Source organism: Gymnoscopelus microlampas (assembly GCF_963454915.1).
Source record: "Gymnoscopelus microlampas genome assembly, chromosome: 13".
Taxonomy (NCBI): domain Eukaryota; kingdom Metazoa; phylum Chordata; class Actinopteri; order Myctophiformes; family Myctophidae; genus Gymnoscopelus; species Gymnoscopelus microlampas.
This window is the reverse complement of record NC_139950.1, coordinates 41,793,414-41,814,536: the sequence shown is the minus strand read 5'-3', so window position 1 is coordinate 41,814,536 and position 21,123 is coordinate 41,793,414. Positions and strand designations below refer to the sequence as shown.

Sequence of the window (21,123 nt, the reverse complement as noted above, 5' to 3'; positions counted from 1 at the left end):
TCAACACACACGCGCGCACGTCCCGTCGCCGCGTCATGGAGCCACAGAGAGCACACACAAACACCCTAACCCTCATAAACAGTTCCAACACACACACACACGTGTGACCCGTCGTGAACAAACACACACACACACGCGCGTGCGCGCACACACGACCCGTCGCGAACAAACAAACGCGTGGCCGGACCCATACCTCCCACAACCTGGATTAGAACATTGGGATGTGTTTTTGGAGTATTTGTGAAAATGATGTTGTCCTGTCCATGCGTTGTTGTGGTGTACTTATAGGTGAACAGAGCGCATGGAGTGTAGTCACTGTCCAGTCCGTGGTCAGCAGCAGTAAACGGAGCACATGCGCAGTGTGGTAGTGTTGGGCAGCAGTCATCCCATAGCTTGCGGGGCTGTAAGCATGGCGACGGAATCTCCGGTGTCGACATAAAAACACTAATAAACAGAGTGCATTTTGGGAAAGTTATAAAACGGGCGACGTTATTTGGTGCATATGCTAATGCAGGGGTCTTCAACAGGGGGACCGGGACCCCTAGGGGGTCCTCAGAGCTACTATAGGGGGTCCGCCAAATCTTTTTGTGATATGATTTTCGTTTTTTCACATTAACCACTTGAACCCTAGAATTCATTTTCTGAGGGGAACATTAGCCGAAAATAGAAGATCTAAAAGCTCTCAACGCCTCGCGCTGCGAGGCGTTGAGAGCTTGTAGATCGGCTATTTTTGGCAAAGAGGCTATAGGTGTAGAGGGAAAAAAAGAGCAGACTAAGTAAATACACAATTTTATACAATATAGAGTAGGGGGTCCCTGCTTCATCTCTCTCTCAGCTAGGAGGTCCTTGGCCTGAAAACGTTGAAGACCCCTGTGCTAATGGACAATGGCCGTGTGCAACTTCAAATCAATTGCTCCCATCATTGAGGAGAACCGGGCAGGACAGAGACATTCTGAACAGACAGATCATGTCCACAGAGGAGGAGGATAATAATGCTTTATTCTATCAAACACAGGCTAGACGGCAGGGCAATGCATTGTACACTGCCTTCCTGTATTCATATATTCTGCTTCTACAATATATGATAGTGAAAGCAGTGAAGCACAGCGGCGCAAAACTGATTTATACTCACCTTGTACGTAAGTAACTGATTTTCAAGCAATAAATGTGATACACCTAAAATGATATAAGTCATGGGCGTGTCACAAAACGGTTTTGGAGTCCCCCAGCCTATCAAAAGTGCACGGAAGTCGATCTAAACTGAATCACTGTATTCCAGTGGTGGAAAAAAGTATTCTAATGTTTTACTTAAGTAAAAGGATCAATACTGCAATGTAGAAATACTCTGTTACAAGTAAAAGTCTGGAATTCAAAATGTACAGTACAAGAGTATTGGCATCAAAATGTCCTTAAAAGTACCAAAAGTAATAGTACACATTATGCAGAATGTCCCAAGTTTTCAAATGTATAAAATGTATTAAAATCTTTTGAAAATAGCAGATCTACAAGCTCACAATGCGTCGCATGGCGACGCATTGTGAGCTTGTAGATGGGCTATTTTCAAATGGCCGAAATGTATATAGGGCTGAAGTGGTTACTGTGCAGATTATTATTACAAAGCGTAAACTAACTAGTAACTAAAGTTTTCAATTAATAAAAGTTACTGTGCAGATTATTATTACAAAGCGTAAAGTAACTAAAGTTTTCAAATAATTGTAGTGGAGTAAAAGTACAATATTTGCCTCTGATGTGTAGTGGAGTAGGGTACTCTGGCTGTTACATACTGTAAGTAATCCCAATACTGACTGAGAGAATACCTATAACCTCTCTGATGCTCATCTCAAACCTCTTCTGCTTTTTCATAGCGCTCATAACCAAAAATTCCGTGTGCAGACTGCACACTAAATTGGCTCCAGTAAAAAAAAATATATAGATATCTTATCGGTCCAGCTGGTTCCCAAACGTTTTAGCCTGTGACCCAATAGACAAATTTTATCGCGACGCGTTGAGAGCTTGTAGATCTGATATTTCCACTACTTCTCAAATGTTTGCATAGTTTTTAACTCTAACACTTAATTATTTTGAATTTTTCTGGAATTCTTTGATGAAAAAAACATATATTTCTATATGTTTGTAGGAAATGAAAAAAAGAGAAGGGATATTTACTCCCAACCCATAAAAAAATTGGTCTGTGACCCACAAATGGGACCCCACATCTCAAACCTCTTCTGCTTTTTTTTATAGCAGCTCATAACCAAAAATTCCTTGTGCACACACACAGCACAGTAAAAATAAATAAATAAGCGATATTTATGCAGAGAGATGGGAAAGGTTTACGACGGGTAATGGATCAGTGGTCAACCCCTGATGTATAATTACCACAGTCATTATTAGAGAGAGAGAGAGAGAGAGGGGGGGGGGAGAGGGGGGGGGGAAAGTGCTCTTCTGCACTCTTCACGTCCGCTATCTTTATGACCTCATTCTCATCGGCGGACGGAGAGTGGGACGAGGAGGGCGATCTCCGCGTGAACTCCGCGTGAACCGTGCGGAGAAAAACGACAGGCACTAAGTTGTATTTAACCCTTTAAGACCGAGAACGCATCTGTGTGTAATTTTTCGATTTCTTTGGCTATTCAAAAAATAGCAGATCTACAAGCTCATAGCGCGGGACCGAGTGCGGCACCGACGAGCTTGTAGATCTGCAAAAAAAAAATGTAATGTGAAATCTTTCAAATCTTTGAATATATATTTGTTTTTAACATGCAAACATTTGTAACTTAAATCTTTGCTTCTGGGGGATTCTACACATTTCTTCTAAATCTCTAACAGTTTTTTGAAAAAAAACTTATGTCATAATCAGTGGTTCTCAAACTTTTTTCATGTCAAGGACCACCCAAAATGAATTTGGCCATGGACCCCCCCATCTCAATATATGTTGCAGGGACCCCCCAGAAGCAAAGATTTGAGTTACAAATGTTCGCTTGAAAAAAAAATACATTCAAAGATTTGCACAAAATGTTCACGCTTTTCAAAAATAGCAGATCTACAAGCGACACAGATGCGTTCCCGGTCTTAATGGGTTAAAATGTAACGGCAACATAAATAACGTGGATTAACTCCCAAAGTCCTGCTAGATCTTTTCATTATTCAGTGTATCTCCCTCTTAAAAAAACACGGCTTAGATCATCAGTATTCCTCTCAGATAACTGCCCTGATATCACACACCGAAAGAGATACGGGTACGAGATACAAAATAAATGCAATGGATTAGCAATCACTGAAATTGCTCTGCTATTTACAAGGTCTTTGTGAGATAAAATGACAGGCGTAGTCGTGCGTCTCTCTACGCCCGTTTGATCAGGCACGCCGTGGCTCAGACAAGACACTAATAAGAAAAACATAATCCTCCTCTATATGAATCCAGAAACTGTCTGCCACTCAAATTCTGTGGATCAATACCAAACGTACAAACAAAACCCGGCTCTGTCTGTCTGCTCTCTGGAGGTAAAACAAGTTAATTCAGACAGTGTGCCGAATACAAACTGAAGAAGTACACTACCTGAGATCTGTTGTACAAATCCCTGTATATACACAAGTTCCTGTCTCTCTACACAGCCATTTAACGTTTTCAAATCGATGAAAACTGATTTTCAAAGTGGGGTCCGGGACCCCCAGGGGTCCTTGAAGGCCTTCCCGATTTCCCAAGGGTCCCCAGCAAAACAAGGAACGGTTTAATGATACAATGGTAATCAATCAAAGAGTAATCAAAAAAGTCAACCACGTTTTTTGTATAGGATTTCCTCGCTAGTCAGTATAAGAATACCTTGAGCACTCTAATGCGAGCCCTCATCCAAGGTTACTTAGACTATGCATGCGCCTCATGGTACCACAACACCACTAAAAACAATGCTCCAGACTCCCAAAACAAACTGGTAAGGCTACTTTGTGGCCTTACACCTACAACTCATCTAACCCCTGCTCACTTTGCTAGGGTCGGATGGCTCAGGGTTGAGGACAGAGTACAGCAACTTGCAATGGGCCTGGTCTTCAAGATACACCACAACGTTAAGACACCCATGTACCTGTCAAAGTACTTCAAAAACGTAAATGTAGTCCACAATCACAACACCAGAGGAAGCTCCACTATCACATCCAACCCAGATTTTGCCCAGGGGTTAAATTAATTCTCCTGCTATGCAACAAAAATGTGGAATGCCCTACCAAAAGCTGTGAAGGAGTGTAAAACCCTACTCTCCTTCAAAACTGCCCTAAAAGAGTACCTACAGTTGTCTGCAATTCGAAACTGCCCCCTGTAAAAGTCAAAACCTAGCTCTGACAATAACATTTTTAACCTTTGCTATATACCTCATCATATGATGACTAACCAAACATCAAATCTACAAGCTCACAACACGCTGCATTGCGAGCTAGTAGATCTTCTATTCATTTTGTCATTTTTTATTTCATTATTATGTTTATGTTTAGGACAACGTTCACCTACACTACAGCATAATGTCTGACATGCCAAGAATAGGGGATGCCAGGTTGAAAACGTGGTTAAAAACAAACATCTAAAAGCGGGTCACACGGGGTGTGTGAGGGCAGCTTCTATCTCACAGTTGATGGAGTGTGGTGGGTGGAGAGAGGACACATACAGGGGGGGTGGGGGGGTGTGGGGGGGTGTGGGGGGGGTTGGTTTGCTATAGTCTCTCTCAAACAGCAGGCCGAGGCCACGGCCATCTGCCTCTACCGGATGGCACTGCCCAAGATACCTTGTCCCGTTATGTCAATCCTAGCCCTCCACCCCCCCACCCCCGTGGTTCTCTGATTGTCAACCGGCCTCCTCCTCATTTCAGGGCTCTGGCCCAGGTGACAGCGGGGGCACACCTCCTGTCCAACCCCCGGCCACAAGCAGAGTTAACCCATTAAGGCCGGCGAACGCGTCGTCTGTGTGTCATTTGTAAGATTTATTTTGGGCTATTAAAAAATAGCAGATATACAAGCTCGTAGCGCGGCACCGAGTGCCGCGCTACAAGCTTGCAGATCTGCTATTTTTGTTTTACATTGTGGAAAATTTGTGCAAATCTTTGAATATATTTATATACATATTTTTTTTAAAGCAAATATTTGTAACTCAAATCTTTGCTTCTGGGAATTCTACAAATGTCTTCTAAATCCTAACAGTTTTCTTAAAAACATATACGAGTGGTTCTCAAACATTTCCACGTCAAGGACCACCAAAAATTATATGTATTTGGCCGCGGACCCCCATGTAAAAAATATGTTGTTCCAGGGACCAGCACAGATCGGAGTTAAAAATGTATCGTCTTAAAACATATATTCAAAAGATATGCACACAGTTTCCACAATAAAAAAAAAATTAGTACATCTACAAGCTCATGCCGCGCTATGAGCTTGTAGCTCTGCTATTTTTGAATAGCAGAATAGCAAAAATGACACACATATGCGTTTCCCGGTCTAAATGGGTTAAGCAAGAATTAGAAACTCAATGAGCCCAATAATTAAACTTTAATAGGAAACATAAAGCACCCTGACACCATCTAAAAAGCTACAGGCAGCCGCCATAAAACACAGGATCACGCCGAGCCCTCCGCTGGCTAAATGTATATCGGCTTTTATAAATCAGGGTTTATTTATTTATTTTTCCGCGCTGGATTTTCATCCAATTTTTTATCCAATCTGATGGCGGTTTTGCTCCAGTCATTTTGTTTTAATGCCATTGTTTCAACTGGGGGAGCTTTTGTTTTGTTTGTTTTGTTCCTTTTTGGTGATACTGTTAAATAACCGAAGATAGGCTGTCTGAATTTAATCAGACACTGTCTGCCACACAATTATCCGGACAAATGCGTTCTGCATACTTTGCATACAGCTACTAAGTGCATGGAAGGTCAAGGAGAAGTTCCACCAATTTGCAAAATGTCAACTAATGCAACGCTAATGCTGGTACCAGAAGTGAGAATAGGAAAACAATAATAGATTATGTACTTCTTTAAGCAGTTCACTCACAATGTACACACCAACGCCCAGTGGTGGAGAGTAGTAACTACATTTACTTAAGCTGTACTTGAGTACAATTTTGAGGTGTTTGTACTTTACTTGAGTATTTCCAATTCCAATCTCAGAGGCAAATATTGTCCTTTTACTCCACTGCAATTATTTGAAAACTAGTTACTTTGTAGATTTTGATTATTATTACAAAACATACGGTACAGTAACCACTTCAGCACTATATACTGTACATTTCGGCCATTTGAAAATAGCAGATCTACAAGCTCACAATGCGACGCATTGTGAGCTTGTAGATCTGCTATTTTCAAAAGATTTGTATACATTTTAAAACGTTGTGAAATGGGACACACTGCATAATGAGCACTTTCTACTTTTGGTACTTTAAGTATATTTTGATACTAATACTTTTGTACATTTAATCAAGTAAATTTGGAATTATGGACTTTTACAGTACTTGCAACAGAGTATTTCTACATTGCAGTATTGATACTTTTACTTGAGTAAAACATTTGAGTACTTTTTTACACCAATGCCAATACCCAACCTCCATTATATTTCAGCCTCTTATTTTGTGCAGGCCAGTGTTGATTTGGTCGACTAAAACTATGACGAAAAATGTTCGTCGACTACCTTTTTCACTGACGAAAACTAAATAAAAACTAAGCTATGATGACTACAGCTATGACTAAATATATTGACAATTTCGTCAAGAAATAAAAAATAGACTAAAATGTTAGAGAGAGACTAGTGGAGAAGAGATCCAGTAGAACTAAAACACAAGTCTGGTTGCGCTAGCGTGTGCATGCTGAAAATAGCAGATCTACAAGCTCACAACGCGTCGCAGCGCGACGCGTTGTGAGCTTGTAGATCGGCTATTTTCAGCATGCAGCCAAGTGTAAAATCATCCATTACGACACCATCAAGGCACCGCCAAAATACGCTTTAGTCGACTAAATCAACTGTAGATTTAGTCGACTATAATCTTATGATATTTAGTCGACTAAAACTAGACAAAAAACAAAACAAGACTATGACTAAAACTAAATAAAAAGTTTGCTGTCAAAATCAACACTGGTGCAGGCTTACTGGCCATCACTGCATGTCTCTCTGCATGGCCCAAAGAATGAAAGAGAAGACTAGCAGAATATCCGATTCAAATTCTACTTCAAACACGCACCAGGCCTAAAAAGAGACACAGCTTGATAATATGGGAGTGGAACTGAAATAAAAGAACAGACAGATGAAGAGTGGGAGAAGTCTGACATACTTTCAAAAGTTATCCTATCTTCTTCCTGCCTTTCTGGTTCAGACGTGCACGATTTATTGAGCAGTAGTGCCACCACTCACTAAAAAGTTATTTAAAGGATTGATATTCTCAAAGCATAATATTTTTAGAGGGTATTTTATGTGGCTAAAGATTAAAGAAACCCATTTTATGCTCTGCACAGTGAATTCCAAAGGAACAGATCATTGTCAAACTGCAATACGGTAAGTAAAGACAGGCCACAGATTGAGTTACCCGAGAATCTAAAAATCTAAAAGCTAAAAGTCATTATTTGTTCATGTTAATTGAATTGACATTTGCAATACAGTACATTCTGTTCCCTTAAAAAGGTCACTGTCATGTGGAGATAAAAAAAGAATTACTGACTGAGTGCCTGTACTGTGGTTGAAATGACAGTACTAAATAGTAGGTCTTTTTATTTTTATAGCGAGTATGAATAAAGTACACAATGTATATTACATAGATATGCTGCAGATCACCGGTTCTCAACGTGGCATCGGGGACCCCCAAGGGTCCTTGAGAGGGTTCCAGGCGGTCCCCAGGTAAATTAGCGCAGTCGGTAGCACTGTCGCCTACCATCTAGAAGGTCCTGGGTTCAATTCCCGCCGGGGACGCTGTGGGCGTGACCTCTCCTCCACGTCATCAGTACCCATACATACCCTAGGTGGGGTTGGCGAAAGGGCCTTTCTGTGTGGAGTTTGCATGTTCTCCCCGTGTCTCCTAGGGTAGTTAATACCCTCACAAAAAACATGCTCTAATCCTGGTCTCTATACTGGCTCCGCCTGGCCAGCCGGGCCGCCTGATGGAGGGGAAAGGAACTGGTTGGAATAACGCGTTCCTTCCAGGCGCTACGTCCTAACGGGGAAACTGTCAGGTGATAAGAAGCGGCTTGCTAGCTCTTCATGCATTGAAGGAGGCATGAGCTCAGTTCAGGGCTCTCCCCAGGCTGGCAGAGAGAGAGAGTAGTGCCCAGGATTACAAGCTTAGGCAATTGGCACTGGGTGACAAATGGGTTACAAAATGATGGGATAAAAAAAAAAAGAGAGAGTGTACAAATGGAACCAAATGGACTTGGTGTTGATTTTAGAATACAAATGGAACCAGAGGTTTTTACAGTCAAGATTGGGGGTCCCAGAGATAAACATCGTCATCAAAGGGGGGTCCTTAGCGTAATGCATATCAAACTGGGGGTCCTTCAAATAAAAGAAAAGGTTTGAGAATCGCTGCTGTAGACCCATGGTTCTCAAAGTGGGGTCCGGGGACCCCCAGGGGTACTTGAGGGGGTTCCAGGGGGTCCCCAGCTAAATGATGGGTAGGAACCAAATGGACCCTTATGGGTCTGTAACTCTGAGAGCGTACAAATGGAACCAAATGGACCCTAACGGGTCCATTTGGTTCCATTTGTACACTCTCAGAGTTAAATTTAACATTGATTTTACAATATAAATTGGGGTCCCAGGCAAATAAATGCCATTAAATGGGGGTCTGTAGCCCTAATGCGTGTCAAACAGGGGGGCCTTGAAATTAAAATGGTTGAGAATCACTGCTAGAGCCGTAAAAATATTTTCTTATGGGGGTCACTGGCATATCTTTTCAAATGGGGGTCCGCGGGCTAATAAGTGTCACTTTGGGGGTCCTTGACATGAAAAAGTTTGAGAACCACTGGTGTAGAACATAACCATGCCATCTCTTTCAATAGAAGGAGACACTCTGGAAATCAAACGGGCGTCAGGCAGCAATCACGTCAACCCCTCCAGTCAAAACAGTTCAGAGAACAGACTGGCCTCTGGCCAGGACATACAACTCAATCAGGACTCACATGACAGTCTGAAGGACTGTCTGTCTGTGCTCTTACAGGCCTTTAATTAGTCCAAAAAAAAAAGTAATATCCAATCCTCATTACCATTCATTAAGAACAAGGGTTCCAGGTTGTTCCTCGCCCTCACAGTTAATTAAATCACTGGCTCTACAACCTTTATGGCTCTCAGTCACAACAACACACACTCTCACAGCCCACTCCAGGCAGCATGAAACATTCAAAATCTAAACGGTGCCTTTCTGAGACCGAAGGATTTTCATGTTCTCATCTCAGGCTCATTTTACAGTACTCATTTAATTAGTGAAACTGCTTAAAGGCTCCAAATGAAACCAGATCACCAGAGGAGCAAGGCCTTCATCACAAAGATTAAAACCATGAGAATAAATATACGTATATATTTTCTTTCCCTTCATCTCATGAGAATCCATGATTTGTACTTTGTAGTAAGACGGTATTGCACAGCGAAAATAGCTTGTAGAAAATAAAAAAAAACGAATACAGTGGCATGTAACTGCGTAATATTTCCAAATCACAGTATGCACTATTGATTATATCAACATTTATATTGCGAAAGACTATACACCCCCCCCCCCCCACATGGCACACACACATGCAGTGGTGGAAAAAGTACTCAAATGTTTTACTTAAGTAAAAGTATCTCTGTTACAAGCAAATGTCCGGAATTCAAAATGCACTTGAGTAAAAGTACAAAAGTATTGGTATCAAAATGTACTTAAAAAGTAAAAGTACTAAAATGTTTGAAAATAGCAGATCCACAGGTTGTGTCCACATAGATGCGGGGCCCCTCACCTCTAGGGCCTCACTGCTGCTCAGAGATCCCCTACTGGTTTAGCCTGTGGCCTCACAAGATGCCAGTTTACCGTAAGCTGCCACATGGAGGCACAATAGGAGTCTTGGTGAAGGAGAGGCTATGTACTGACCTTTAACCCTGACTGGGTTGGTCAGCGGCAGGGACTAAAGGCGGGAGGAGGTCACATGATGCATCCCTACATGCAACGTCTCTCTAGAACATTGGTTCTCAAAGTGGGGTCCGGGGACCCCCAGGGGTCCTTGAGGGAGTTCCAGGGGGTCCCCAGCTAAATGATAGATTAGGCACCAAATGGACCCTTATGGGTCTGTAACTCTGAGAGAGTACAAACGGAACCAAATGGACCCGTTAGGGTCCATTTGGTTCCATTTGTACTCTCTCAGAGTTAAATTGACATAGATTTTACATTATGAATTGCGGTCCAAGTGATATAAATGCCATTAAATGGGGGTCAGTAGCCTAAATGCATGTCAAACTGGGCGTCCTTGAAATTAAAATGGTTGAGAATCACTGCTAGAGCCGTAAAAATCGTCTCTTATGGGGGGTCCCTGGCATATCTTTTGAAATGGGGGTCCGCGGGCTAATAAGTGTCAATTTGGGGGTCCTTGACATGAAAAAGTTTGAGAACCACTGCTCTAGAATGCTGCACTAGACGCATCACTACAGCCTGCTGCAAGCAGAGCCCGCAAGCACACTGATAGTGTTAGTTCCAAGGGCCCAGCTTCATGCTTTGAAATTGAATCGAATAAAGGAAGAGAGTTCAAGTGACAGTTCAAATGAAAGGCCTGTAGTTTCGCTGTTTTACCTCTGCTGGTGTCAGAAAGAATTTATCTCAATACAAGCGGATAGGTTTTTGATGAACTTTACACTAGATTTTCTTACCTTAATACACATTGTCATAAATACTATATGCTTCCAGTCGCTAGTTTAAAGTCTCCTTTCAATCATCATGATATGCGTTTTGGTAAATTATGGTCCCATTTATTTGAAAATTGACGACAAAGTAGGGGGGGGCGGGATGATTTGATTGACTACACAAACAATAGCATTCATTCCCCGCCCCCGTTCTTGATTGACAAGCTACCCAACCAATAATGGTCTGGTTGCATTCTGCAGGATATGACGCAATATTGAAAGATGGCGGATTTGAAATTCCTGAACAATCGGCTTCATTTACGGTCTGTGGAAACCAATGGCGTAGCTTCGTCCATTCTTTTTTTTACAGTCTATGGTTAGTTCATGTAACACAATATAGAAAGAGTGTGAAACTAGAAAAAGTGCTCCTCGGAGCACAGGTCTCCGCCAGGTCAGGTAGGTTATTGTGGCCTCCTGGTGGCGCTATAACAGGCCAATGTTAAAAGGGTGCCATTTCTTCCTCGGCCATGCCTTTCGGCCTGGCGGAGACATTTATGTGGATTTTACAACAGCACTGACGTTTATCTGTCCAGCATCGCTGCAATTTAAATTGAATGCCAAAGCAAATCTAATTAATAGACTTCCTTTCTCCCTCTCTCTGGTCAAAGCAACATTTTGCACTGTTGCTTTGTCATCAATAGCAACAAATCACTCCGAGTACCTTTTGCGTTGCAAGGAGGTTGTGTGAACAACCAAGCAGAAAATGTAATAGCATAATGGCTCAAAACAAGCAGTTCTCCAGCATCCACTACAACAGGACGTCTCCTGTGATTATTTCCAATATGACCATTCACTATTCTGTCACTGCTGAGCACGCCCGGTGGAAAGGGGAAGTTGTTTTCAGTGAAATTTCAGGAAAGGCACCGTCAGCAAAAAGTAAGTTTAAAAAACATGATGGGCATAGTGGTACAGTGGTGTTGAAAATGACCAATGCGGTCAAATCTCCATATAAGAGTCCATTCCAGTTCATACTACTCATCGCATCGTGCGCGCGTGTGTGTGTGTGTGTGTGTGTGTGTATGTGTGTGTGTGTGTGTGTGTGTGTGTGTGTGTGTGTGTGTGTGTGTGTGTGTGTGTGTGTGTGTGTGTGTGTGTGTGTGTGTGTGTGTGTGTGTGTGTGTGTGTGTGTGTGTGTGTGAGCAACATCCCATGAACCAGCAGTTCCTGGATTGGAACACTAGAGGGCAGTCAAACACAACTTAAGTGCTCAGGTGTTTGCAAGCGGGCAAACAGTGAAACAACAGTAAAGAGTTCAGGTCCTTACCTGCGTTGACGATGGCATCCACCTCCAGCACCGTGATGTCTCCTTTGTAGAGAGATACCTTGTCACTCACTCTGGCGCCGCCTCCTGTGATCTCCTTTCCTCCTTCCTCCTTGTCATTCACTAGAAATACACACAAACACAAACATTTTAATCCTCTGGGGAATTGCAATAGGTCTGATTCACAAAGGAATGGTTTACAATGAGACGTGGATTATGAAGCCCACGAACCACACAGAGACAAATGCTTTCCCAGTCTTTCCAAGTTTAACCCATTAAGACCGGGAAAGCATCTGTGTGTGATTTTTTTAGATTTCTTTGGGCTATTCAAAAATAGCAGATCTACAAGCTCATAGCGCGGCACCAAGTGCCGCGCTATGAGCTTGTATATCTGCTATTTTTTTGAAAAATCGTGAAAAATGTTGCAAATCTTTCAATATATATATTTGTTCAAGCGAACATTTTTAACTCAAATCTTTGCTTCTGGAGGGGGGGTCCCTGGAACAAATTGTTTTCAGATGGGGGTCCGCAGCCAAATACATATCATTTTGGAGGTCCTTGACCTTTTTTGAGTTTGAGCACCACTGATATAGCAACATACGTTTTTTTCAAAAAACTGTTTGATTTTAGAAGACATTTGTAGAATCCCCCAGAAGCAAAGATTTGAGTTACAAATGTTTGCTTTGAAATATATATCTTCAAAGATTTGCAAAAAAAAAATCTAAATAAAACAAAAATAGTAGATCTACAAGCTCATAGCGCGGCTATGAGCTTGTCTGCTATTTTTTGAATAGCCAAAGCGATCTGAAAATGACACAGATGCGTTCGCGGTCTCAATGGGCTAAGACGATGCCTTGAATAAACATTCGCTTACTGCATAATGGGACACATCACATTACTGTCCAGTGTAAACAAGGTGTGTGTGTGTGTGTGTGTGTGTGTGTGTGTGTGTGTGTGTGTGTGTGTGTGTGTGTGTGTGTGTGTGTGTGTGTGTGTGTGTGTGTGTGTGTGTGTGTGTGTGTGTGTACGCGTGCAATGATCGGATCCGAGGTATGGATAGAGGTGTGTTAATCAGTGTGTTAATCTTAAGGTGGAATTTAAATGTGCACAACGTACTGATACTGTTCTTGCACCTTAATGTCTATGTTATGAACATTATTATCATATACCAGCTGCTACGCTCATGCACCCTATGTACTAATACCTCATGTCTGTGCATAATGTTCAGATGGATATGCCACGTGTAAATATGTAAATACCTTGTGGTTTAACCACTTCCTTGTTTGTTTCTGTTTATTCTTTAGTTAGGGAAGTAAGTTTAGTAATTGTATATTTTTCTTTGGTTAGGTTTAGATTAGGGGGTAATTTTCTTTATCAGGTAGACATTTTGCAAATGTAAACAGACACCCTGAAGTTTTTAGCACTCATGAAAAAAAGAGAAGAGCTTGAAATCTCTGCACATAAAAAGGAAAATAAAATCAATTCATTTTTTAAAGCGACTTTGTCCTCCATTATTATGTCACCTCACCTGCCCTACCCTGGACAAGGGGTCGTAACATAATTTGCACAAAGACAAATTTCACCCACTGTTTTGCACCTGTAAACCTGTGATGTAACAATAACGATGATTCTGATTCTATGATGCAAACAAAAAAAATCTATTTCTAGTACATGCCATTGTAATAAGACACCGGGGTCTTTATCAGAGATCTTTTTAAAGATTCAGGGTGTCATGGCTGGCTCTTGCCACGACAAATAATTGGCGGAGGGAGACCAAACGAAAAGTGTAACAAAGTGTATTTATTAACTAATAAACTCATAACAGGCAACTAAGAGATAACTGAAAGTAAAGCAACATGATAACAGTAAGGATCCAATGAGGTGTGGAGTCAGTAAATCAGTGGTGTTAAGAAGTGGATGAGTGGAACATGGTGTAGTGCAGCGTGTGTGGATGGAAAGAATAATCAAATAGAACAAAACAGAAGCATGGTAGGAGCAGGGTAGATCTGAAAAGGACGGCAGTCCTCCTCTCTCCTCTGGATCTCATCATACACTGATCATGGGGGCTGGGATTTTATAGACTCCTGGAGGCACTGGGCCCAGGTGCTCTCCAATGAGCAGATTGGTAGACTGCCCCACCCTGTTCACCTAAAAGGAACAGCGTGAGCAGAGCAGACACTCCCATAACACTCCATATAAGGGAGTGGGGCATCACACACCTCCCCCCTTAAAGTCGTGGTCCCAATAGGATCCACGGCTCCCAAACTTAACAGTAAACGTTAACTTTTACCATGGTTTTACAACATTAACAATTATTAAACCCAATAATCCAAAATACAACATAACCAACTATGTGCATTTTACATCACACAACGTTAACCATGGTTTTACAACATTTTAGCTTAAAACACTTTTCAATTATGTGTCTGACAATAGTGTGCCATAACACCCATAATAGCCCTGGCCCTGTAACCCCCTGGACTCTCCTCCCCCTCAACGGCTGGATCCGGTGTTTCAGCTATAGCAATGAGGCCGTCAAGGAGCAGGACAGACCAGGGATCACAACACCAGGCACTAAAAAAAACAGAAGACACCAAGTATTAGACAAAGAGACTTGTACACTGGGTTACAAAACAATGCCCTAGTCAACTCTAGACACCGAACCTTGGGCAGGAGAAGAAGGACTTAAGGTGACTGACTCACGACCATTGCTAGGTCGTAACAGGTTTTCGTGACGCCATTGAGTAGCTTTCCGAAGATTAGGAGTTGCAATGAGGTAGCTGACCTCTGACAGACGCTTGACAACAGTATATGGACCTGTAAGTTTCGTTTGGAAAGGCAAAAGAGCCAGCACCTGCTCACACGGTCTGAACTGCCGACGTTCAGCCCCGCCGACCAAATGAACGCTTAATTTTCACTTTAGCATTTGCAATGACTTCTTTAGTAGGCTTAGGAGAATCCACCGGATTCAAAAGTGGTGGTGGCGACACATTTGCCCACACGCGCCCCCCAGCATGCATGTTACCCAGGAGAACATCGACCCCAGCCATCGGTAACGCCGTGCGCGCAACGCCACTTCCACCTCGCCCTGAACCAGACCACACTCGAGATTGAGTTTGTGTATAGGAGAAGGGATTATGGACATGCCCATACCACGGCTCAACATGTCACCCTCAGTAGCAGAGAATGGCAGGACAGAGTCAAGCACGTATGTGCCCAGCGCAGCCGTGTCCCGCAGAATTGTCACAGGTATTTTTTCACTGGACCCCACAAGAGAGATAAACCCCCTCTCCACGAATGGTCGATACGCCTCGTCTACATCGCCGAGACTACTCTCGCTCCCATGTAGAGAACTTACCGACCTCGACACAGCTGACACCGGCACAACAGCCGCTGCCGACTTTACCTCCATTTTTCCCCTCCGTTTCAGTGAATAACAGTCTGCTTTAATGTGACCTTTCTTGCCACAGTAGTGACACGTTTTGTCACCGTCACGGGCAGCCCAACTTTTCCCACCCTCCAGTTTAAAATTCCTATTGAAAGGTGCGCTGCGACCGTCGTCACCATGGCTGGATGCGGCGCTCTCCTCGTGCGTAATTTGGGCGCCCCGTGGTACCCAGTCTCGGTGCGTCGAAACGTACTGGTCTGACAAAGCGGCTGCTTCTGCCACGGTTTTAACCTGCTGTTTGGTAATATACGTTGCTATCTGAGCTGGAATGGCATTTTTTAACTGCTCCAACAGCATCAAATCACACAAGCCTTCACAAGTGTTCCCACCTGCAGCCATACGCCAACGGTTAAAGTTGATCACTACTTCCCGTGAAAACTCTAAATACTGTATGACTGTCCATCTTCCTTTCTGCCATTCCTAAAATCGCTGACTGGTAACCCTCCGGCACCATCTCGTATACTTACAGAACAGCAACTTTTTCCGTGGCATAACTTACACTGTCGGTTACCGACAAGGCTGAGTACGCCTCCTGCGCGCTCCCAGTCAGAACACATTGTAGCATTACATTGTAGCATGCCAGTCTCTCAAACAAAGAAAAGAACGTTTCTGGGTCTTTCTCATTGAATTTTGGCATTAACCGCAAACTGCTAACTAAATCAAAAGGGCGCGGTCCAGACGATAAACCTACCTCCCCTACCAACAGCTTCTGGTCCATCTTACCTTCCCTTACCAGTTCCAACTTCTCCCTCTGTAAACTAAGTTTTGCCTGCTCTGTTGTCTGCCTTAACTTTTCCAATTCAGTCTGTTGCTTGGTTCTATCCATCTCCAACTGTATTATTAACATCAATTCCTTCTGCTGCTCAAAAGAAAGCCGTGTTTGTATACCTTGGATCGGCAACGGCACCGCAGCGCCGCCTCCCTCCCCCGTTTCACCACCCGGTAAAACATCCAAATCCTTTAGGTTAACTATCAATATTGCTTTTAAAGTCTCCGGTTTAAGTCTCTTATCCCCAATGTCTATTTTATAGTGTTCTGCAATTTCATAAAGCTGCTCCTTTGTGCATCCATCTAACAATTTCTCAGATGGAGCCACGAAAAAATCTTCAATTTGAATTATCAAAATCACTTGAATACAATGGACATAAGCTAAACACACTGATATACACTTTGGTTGAGTACTCAGGAGCGTCCCCTAACTGCCTAAGAAGTCAATCTTATCTAACTTACCCCTATCTCTTCATGGGGTTAGTTGCGGGGGTATTTATGCACCAAATATACGCTGGGGACAACGCAACCAGTTGATAATCCCGTTGTCAGCCACGTACCGTGCCCCCGAGACAATTGCTTCTACCGCGTTCACCCCAACACTACCAAAACAATACAAGAAAAAAACAAACCCACGAAAGTTTAAAAACTAACGTGGCTATGCCTCACATGGGACCAACAGCAGCAGCTCCTATATGAATACTCAAGCCTAGTGCCAGTGTGTCAAATAACCTATATTCCATCTATATTCAATTAACTCCATGATTCAAAGAAAGAAATTACGGGGAATCAAAAAAATACCATTTAACGGTAACGAAACATTAAACAAATCAAAACACGCACGTCCTGACAAAAAGTTTAATGTCCGCATCATCATAGCCCAAATAAGGGAATCCTGAGCCAAGCCCACCTAACCCACGCATCTGATTGGCCTAGCTACACAGAGACGTCACAGGGAAAACCCTGATTGCTTCCACCATACCGGCTTTTAACACAAGACGCGGTAGGTGCGCGTAAACAATACAGTAACTTTTGGAACGAGCCGCCCATTTGTCATGCTGCATCCTGCTGCTTGACGTTGAGACAAACACACACCACAGTTAGTTCTACACGAACGACAACAACCAAAATTGAAGTTATTGAGGTTTATGCTTTATAAAGTTTATACTTCATCACTTCCTCACGCGGCTATTTGGACTGGCAGCGATGGCCCTCAACGGGTGTTGACGCCCAGTGCTCTGAAAAATGTCAAAGTGAAGAAATTCATTCAAGCGCGGGTAAACGGCGGGAGTAACTATGGCTCTCTTAAAGACACGCCATCTGACAGCGAATTACGAAGAGATGGAATCTCAGGAGGCTGAGGATGAGAAGCCTCAAGTCGGCAACACCAGGACGCTTGATGGAAAAGAGCATGACATAAAGCGGCTGCAGCATCAGCCGGAGAAGCTCAAACAGGAGCTTTGGGAACAGGAGAGTGCGGCCAGGGAGCAAGTGTCTAGGATTGATGAGTTGCAGGGGCATCGAGCTGAGCTGAAGGCCAACACCTCTGCCATGGAACGTAAGATCGTCCAGCTCATGGACGAGAACGGCGACCTTTCTGTGCAGATGAGGGACGTGAGCTTCATGGGCGAGAACGGCGACCTTTCTGTGCAGATGAGGGACGTGAGCTTCATGGACGAGAACGGCGACCTTTCTGTGCAGATGAGGGACGTGAGCCTCATGGACGAGAACGGCGACCTTTCTGTGCAGATGAGGGACGTGAGCTTCATGGACGAGAACGGCGACCTTTCTGTGCAGATGAGGGACGTGAGCTCCAAGCTCTCCAGCCATGACAAGGGTGAAACTAAATATTGTCGGGCAGCCAAAACCGCGATGGGATTTGAATTGTATGTTGCATACAATTCTGAGTAAACTTCCTAGAGGCATGGGGCTTAACTACTTAAGCCCTATTCAAAACATTCGGCATAAATAACCTTGCATGGTTTCCTCCGCCATCGGTGTATGAATGGATGAATGTAATCGCTATATATGTAAAGCGCTTTGGCTAAAAGCGCTATATAAAAATGCACCGTTTAGCATTTACCCATCTACAAGCTCAGTCATAACCGCGTACGTGCTGCATTGCAACGCGTTGTAATCTTGTTGATCTGCAACAAAAAAAAAAAATCTGCAAAGACATTTGGCGTAGAGGGGGAAAAGACTACGAGCGGAACTATTATACAGCCCGGGCGGGCACCAAAGTATATAGGGTTTTACTAGTTAAGACATACATGGGCAACTGGCGGCCCCCACCTTCACTTAATGCGGCCCTTAGGTTAATATCGGAATACTGATATATTATTTATTTCAGCTGTTACAATTCCAAACGTGACCCGCTTTAATTACTTCAGTCTATATTATAGTAGCTTAATGACTAGTATAAAGATTATATTGTCTTTTTTATGTCCAATGTATTTAAGTTCATGAAGTTAGTATAACTAAATGCATTTGAAAAAAAAATACTTTTCAGGATTCCAATTCAAAAATAGCAAAAAGAAAAACAGGATTCAAATTCAAAAATAGCAAAATTAGCAGATCTACAAGCTCAAAACGTGTCGCGCTGCGACACGTTTTGAGCTTGTAGATCGGCTATTTTTGCTACTTTTGTGTGACAAAGAATGGCAAAATACAGCATTAATTCAGGAAAAAAAGTTAAACTACGGAGATAAGGTGTCTGCCCGACAGTATATGCAATGTGGCCCTCTGCAGTGATTGTGGAAATATAGTGGCCCTCTCCATCATCAAAGTTGCATCACCCCTGAGTCAAGGAGAATCAAACTACTTTTACAGATCAAATGCCATACACTGCCTTTTTTTCCTGAAAGGTAGACCATGAAGGATGCTGTGTAAATATATCATGACTCTGGAACACACTGTCAGTACAGTAGGCACCTTGACAGAGCCCTTCTGGGCTGTCTACTGCTGCCATATCTACCCCCTGCTGTTCCTGAGGTAGAACACACCATTATTCTAGAAGAGAAGGGATTTATTATCCCAATTATTTTTTGCTTAATATTGCAATCATGATTATTAATCACAATTACTGATGGTGAGGGAACGTTTTTATAATTTTCTTAATTCATTAATCGTTGTTCATTGTGCTTAGTCATGTCATATATTTGGTCAAATCTTTGGTAAAATGCTATGTAAGGATTTTATTGTGCCTCTGTGAGCCTAATGGGTGGGTGGGGAGATGTCTGGTTGCAGTGTTAATTTTGTTGACTAAGACTAAAATAGTAAAAGACTAAGATTATGATATTTAGTCGACTAAGACTACACGAAGACTAAACAATTTCAAATGACTAAAATAGGACTACAACTAAACGATGCGTTATTCAAAAGACTAAATCAGAATTTGCTGTCAAATTTAACACCATTACACCTTGTGTAATGGTGAGGCGAGTCAGGAGACAAGGGCAAGGTGCAACAGCTGACCAATTACAATGTTTGAATGAATCGTCAAGATGTACGAGTGCATATTTGTGAAACAAAAAAACCCACAATGTTCTATAACTGTCAATTAATTTGGCAGCCCTAAATCTAGGAAATGGTTTAAGAAAGGAAAACTGAGAACTTAATTGTGAGATGTTTAACTTGACCACTTAAACCTACTTTGTTGGCTGAAGTCCCCCAGGCATCTGTAAATGGCCCCATCCTTTTTTCCTCTACACCAAATCTCAACACCGAAAATAGACGATCTACAAGCTCACAATGAGTTGCGACGCATTGTGAGCTTGTACATCTATTTTCACTGAATGTTCGCCTAGTGTGAAGCCAGAGTTCAGGTAGTTAAGGAAGGATTTTGTTATCACTTTTTTTTAAAACAGCTTTATAGAAGAAAAGTATTAACTGATTTGACAGACTTTCTTTATAAATAACACCATTTCCCCATTTCCTTTAACATCCAAGTCGGAGTTCTACACATTGTACATTCACTTTGGCATTAATCAAAAGAATAGCTGGATAAAATCCGGCGCATTGGAATAAATACACTGTAGCTGTTAGTGCAGAGTCATTTTTGCTGCGTCACCAGAAATCAGTTTAGTTGTGATCTATGCGTTTAGCTCACATTGCCTTTGGCCCGTCAAGGGAAATGGATTGTATTTCTACAGTACAGTACTGTCACAATTTAGACTCCTATAGGCTCGCATGGCTTTGATCATTACGTTTCTAATCAAGGACTAATGAAATTGTTCCACCTCTGTAATTGGGAGACAGCTGTACAAAGTAGTTGACTCAAACTCTGCTGGCATCATTGACCCCCCGAGATAGGCAAATGTACACCTATTGTAATTGTTCTATTTAACCATTTTAGACCGGGAACGCATCTGTGTCATTTTTAGATTTATTTTTTTGAAAAACCATGAGAATTTGTGCAAATCTTTGAATATATACATTTTCAAAGTTAATATTTTTAACTCAAATCTTTGCTTCTGGGGCATTCTACAAATGTCTTTTAAATCCTAAATCAGTTTATTTAAAAAAAAAATGTATGTTGGTATAATCAGATGGCGAATATCTGTGTCCAGCCTAAAGGCATGAGAACACATCTCCATCAGAAGCGTTGTAGCCAACGGAGGCCGAGGCTTCAGACGTGTGGTTCTCAAACTTTTTTCATGTCAAGGACCCCCACAATTATATGTATTTGGCCGCAGACCCCCCATCTCAAAATATGCAGTTTCAGGCACCCCACCCAGAAGCAAAGATTTAAGTTAAAAACGTTCGCTTT

General features: G+C 42.4%; 1 protein-coding gene across 2 annotated transcripts in view; it reads right to left on the bottom strand.

Moving 5' to 3' along the window:
- macrod2 (mono-ADP ribosylhydrolase 2) overlaps window positions 1-21,123 on the bottom strand; it is an 839,875-nt gene that overhangs the window by 807,056 nt on the left and 11,696 nt on the right. For both annotated transcript variants that reach the window (XM_084075313.1, XM_084075314.1), the window contains exon 3: window positions 12,143-12,262. In XM_084075313.1, coding sequence (XP_083931439.1) covers window positions 12,143-12,262 — 120 coding nt within the window. The remainder of the gene's footprint in view (window positions 1-12,142; window positions 12,263-21,123) is intronic.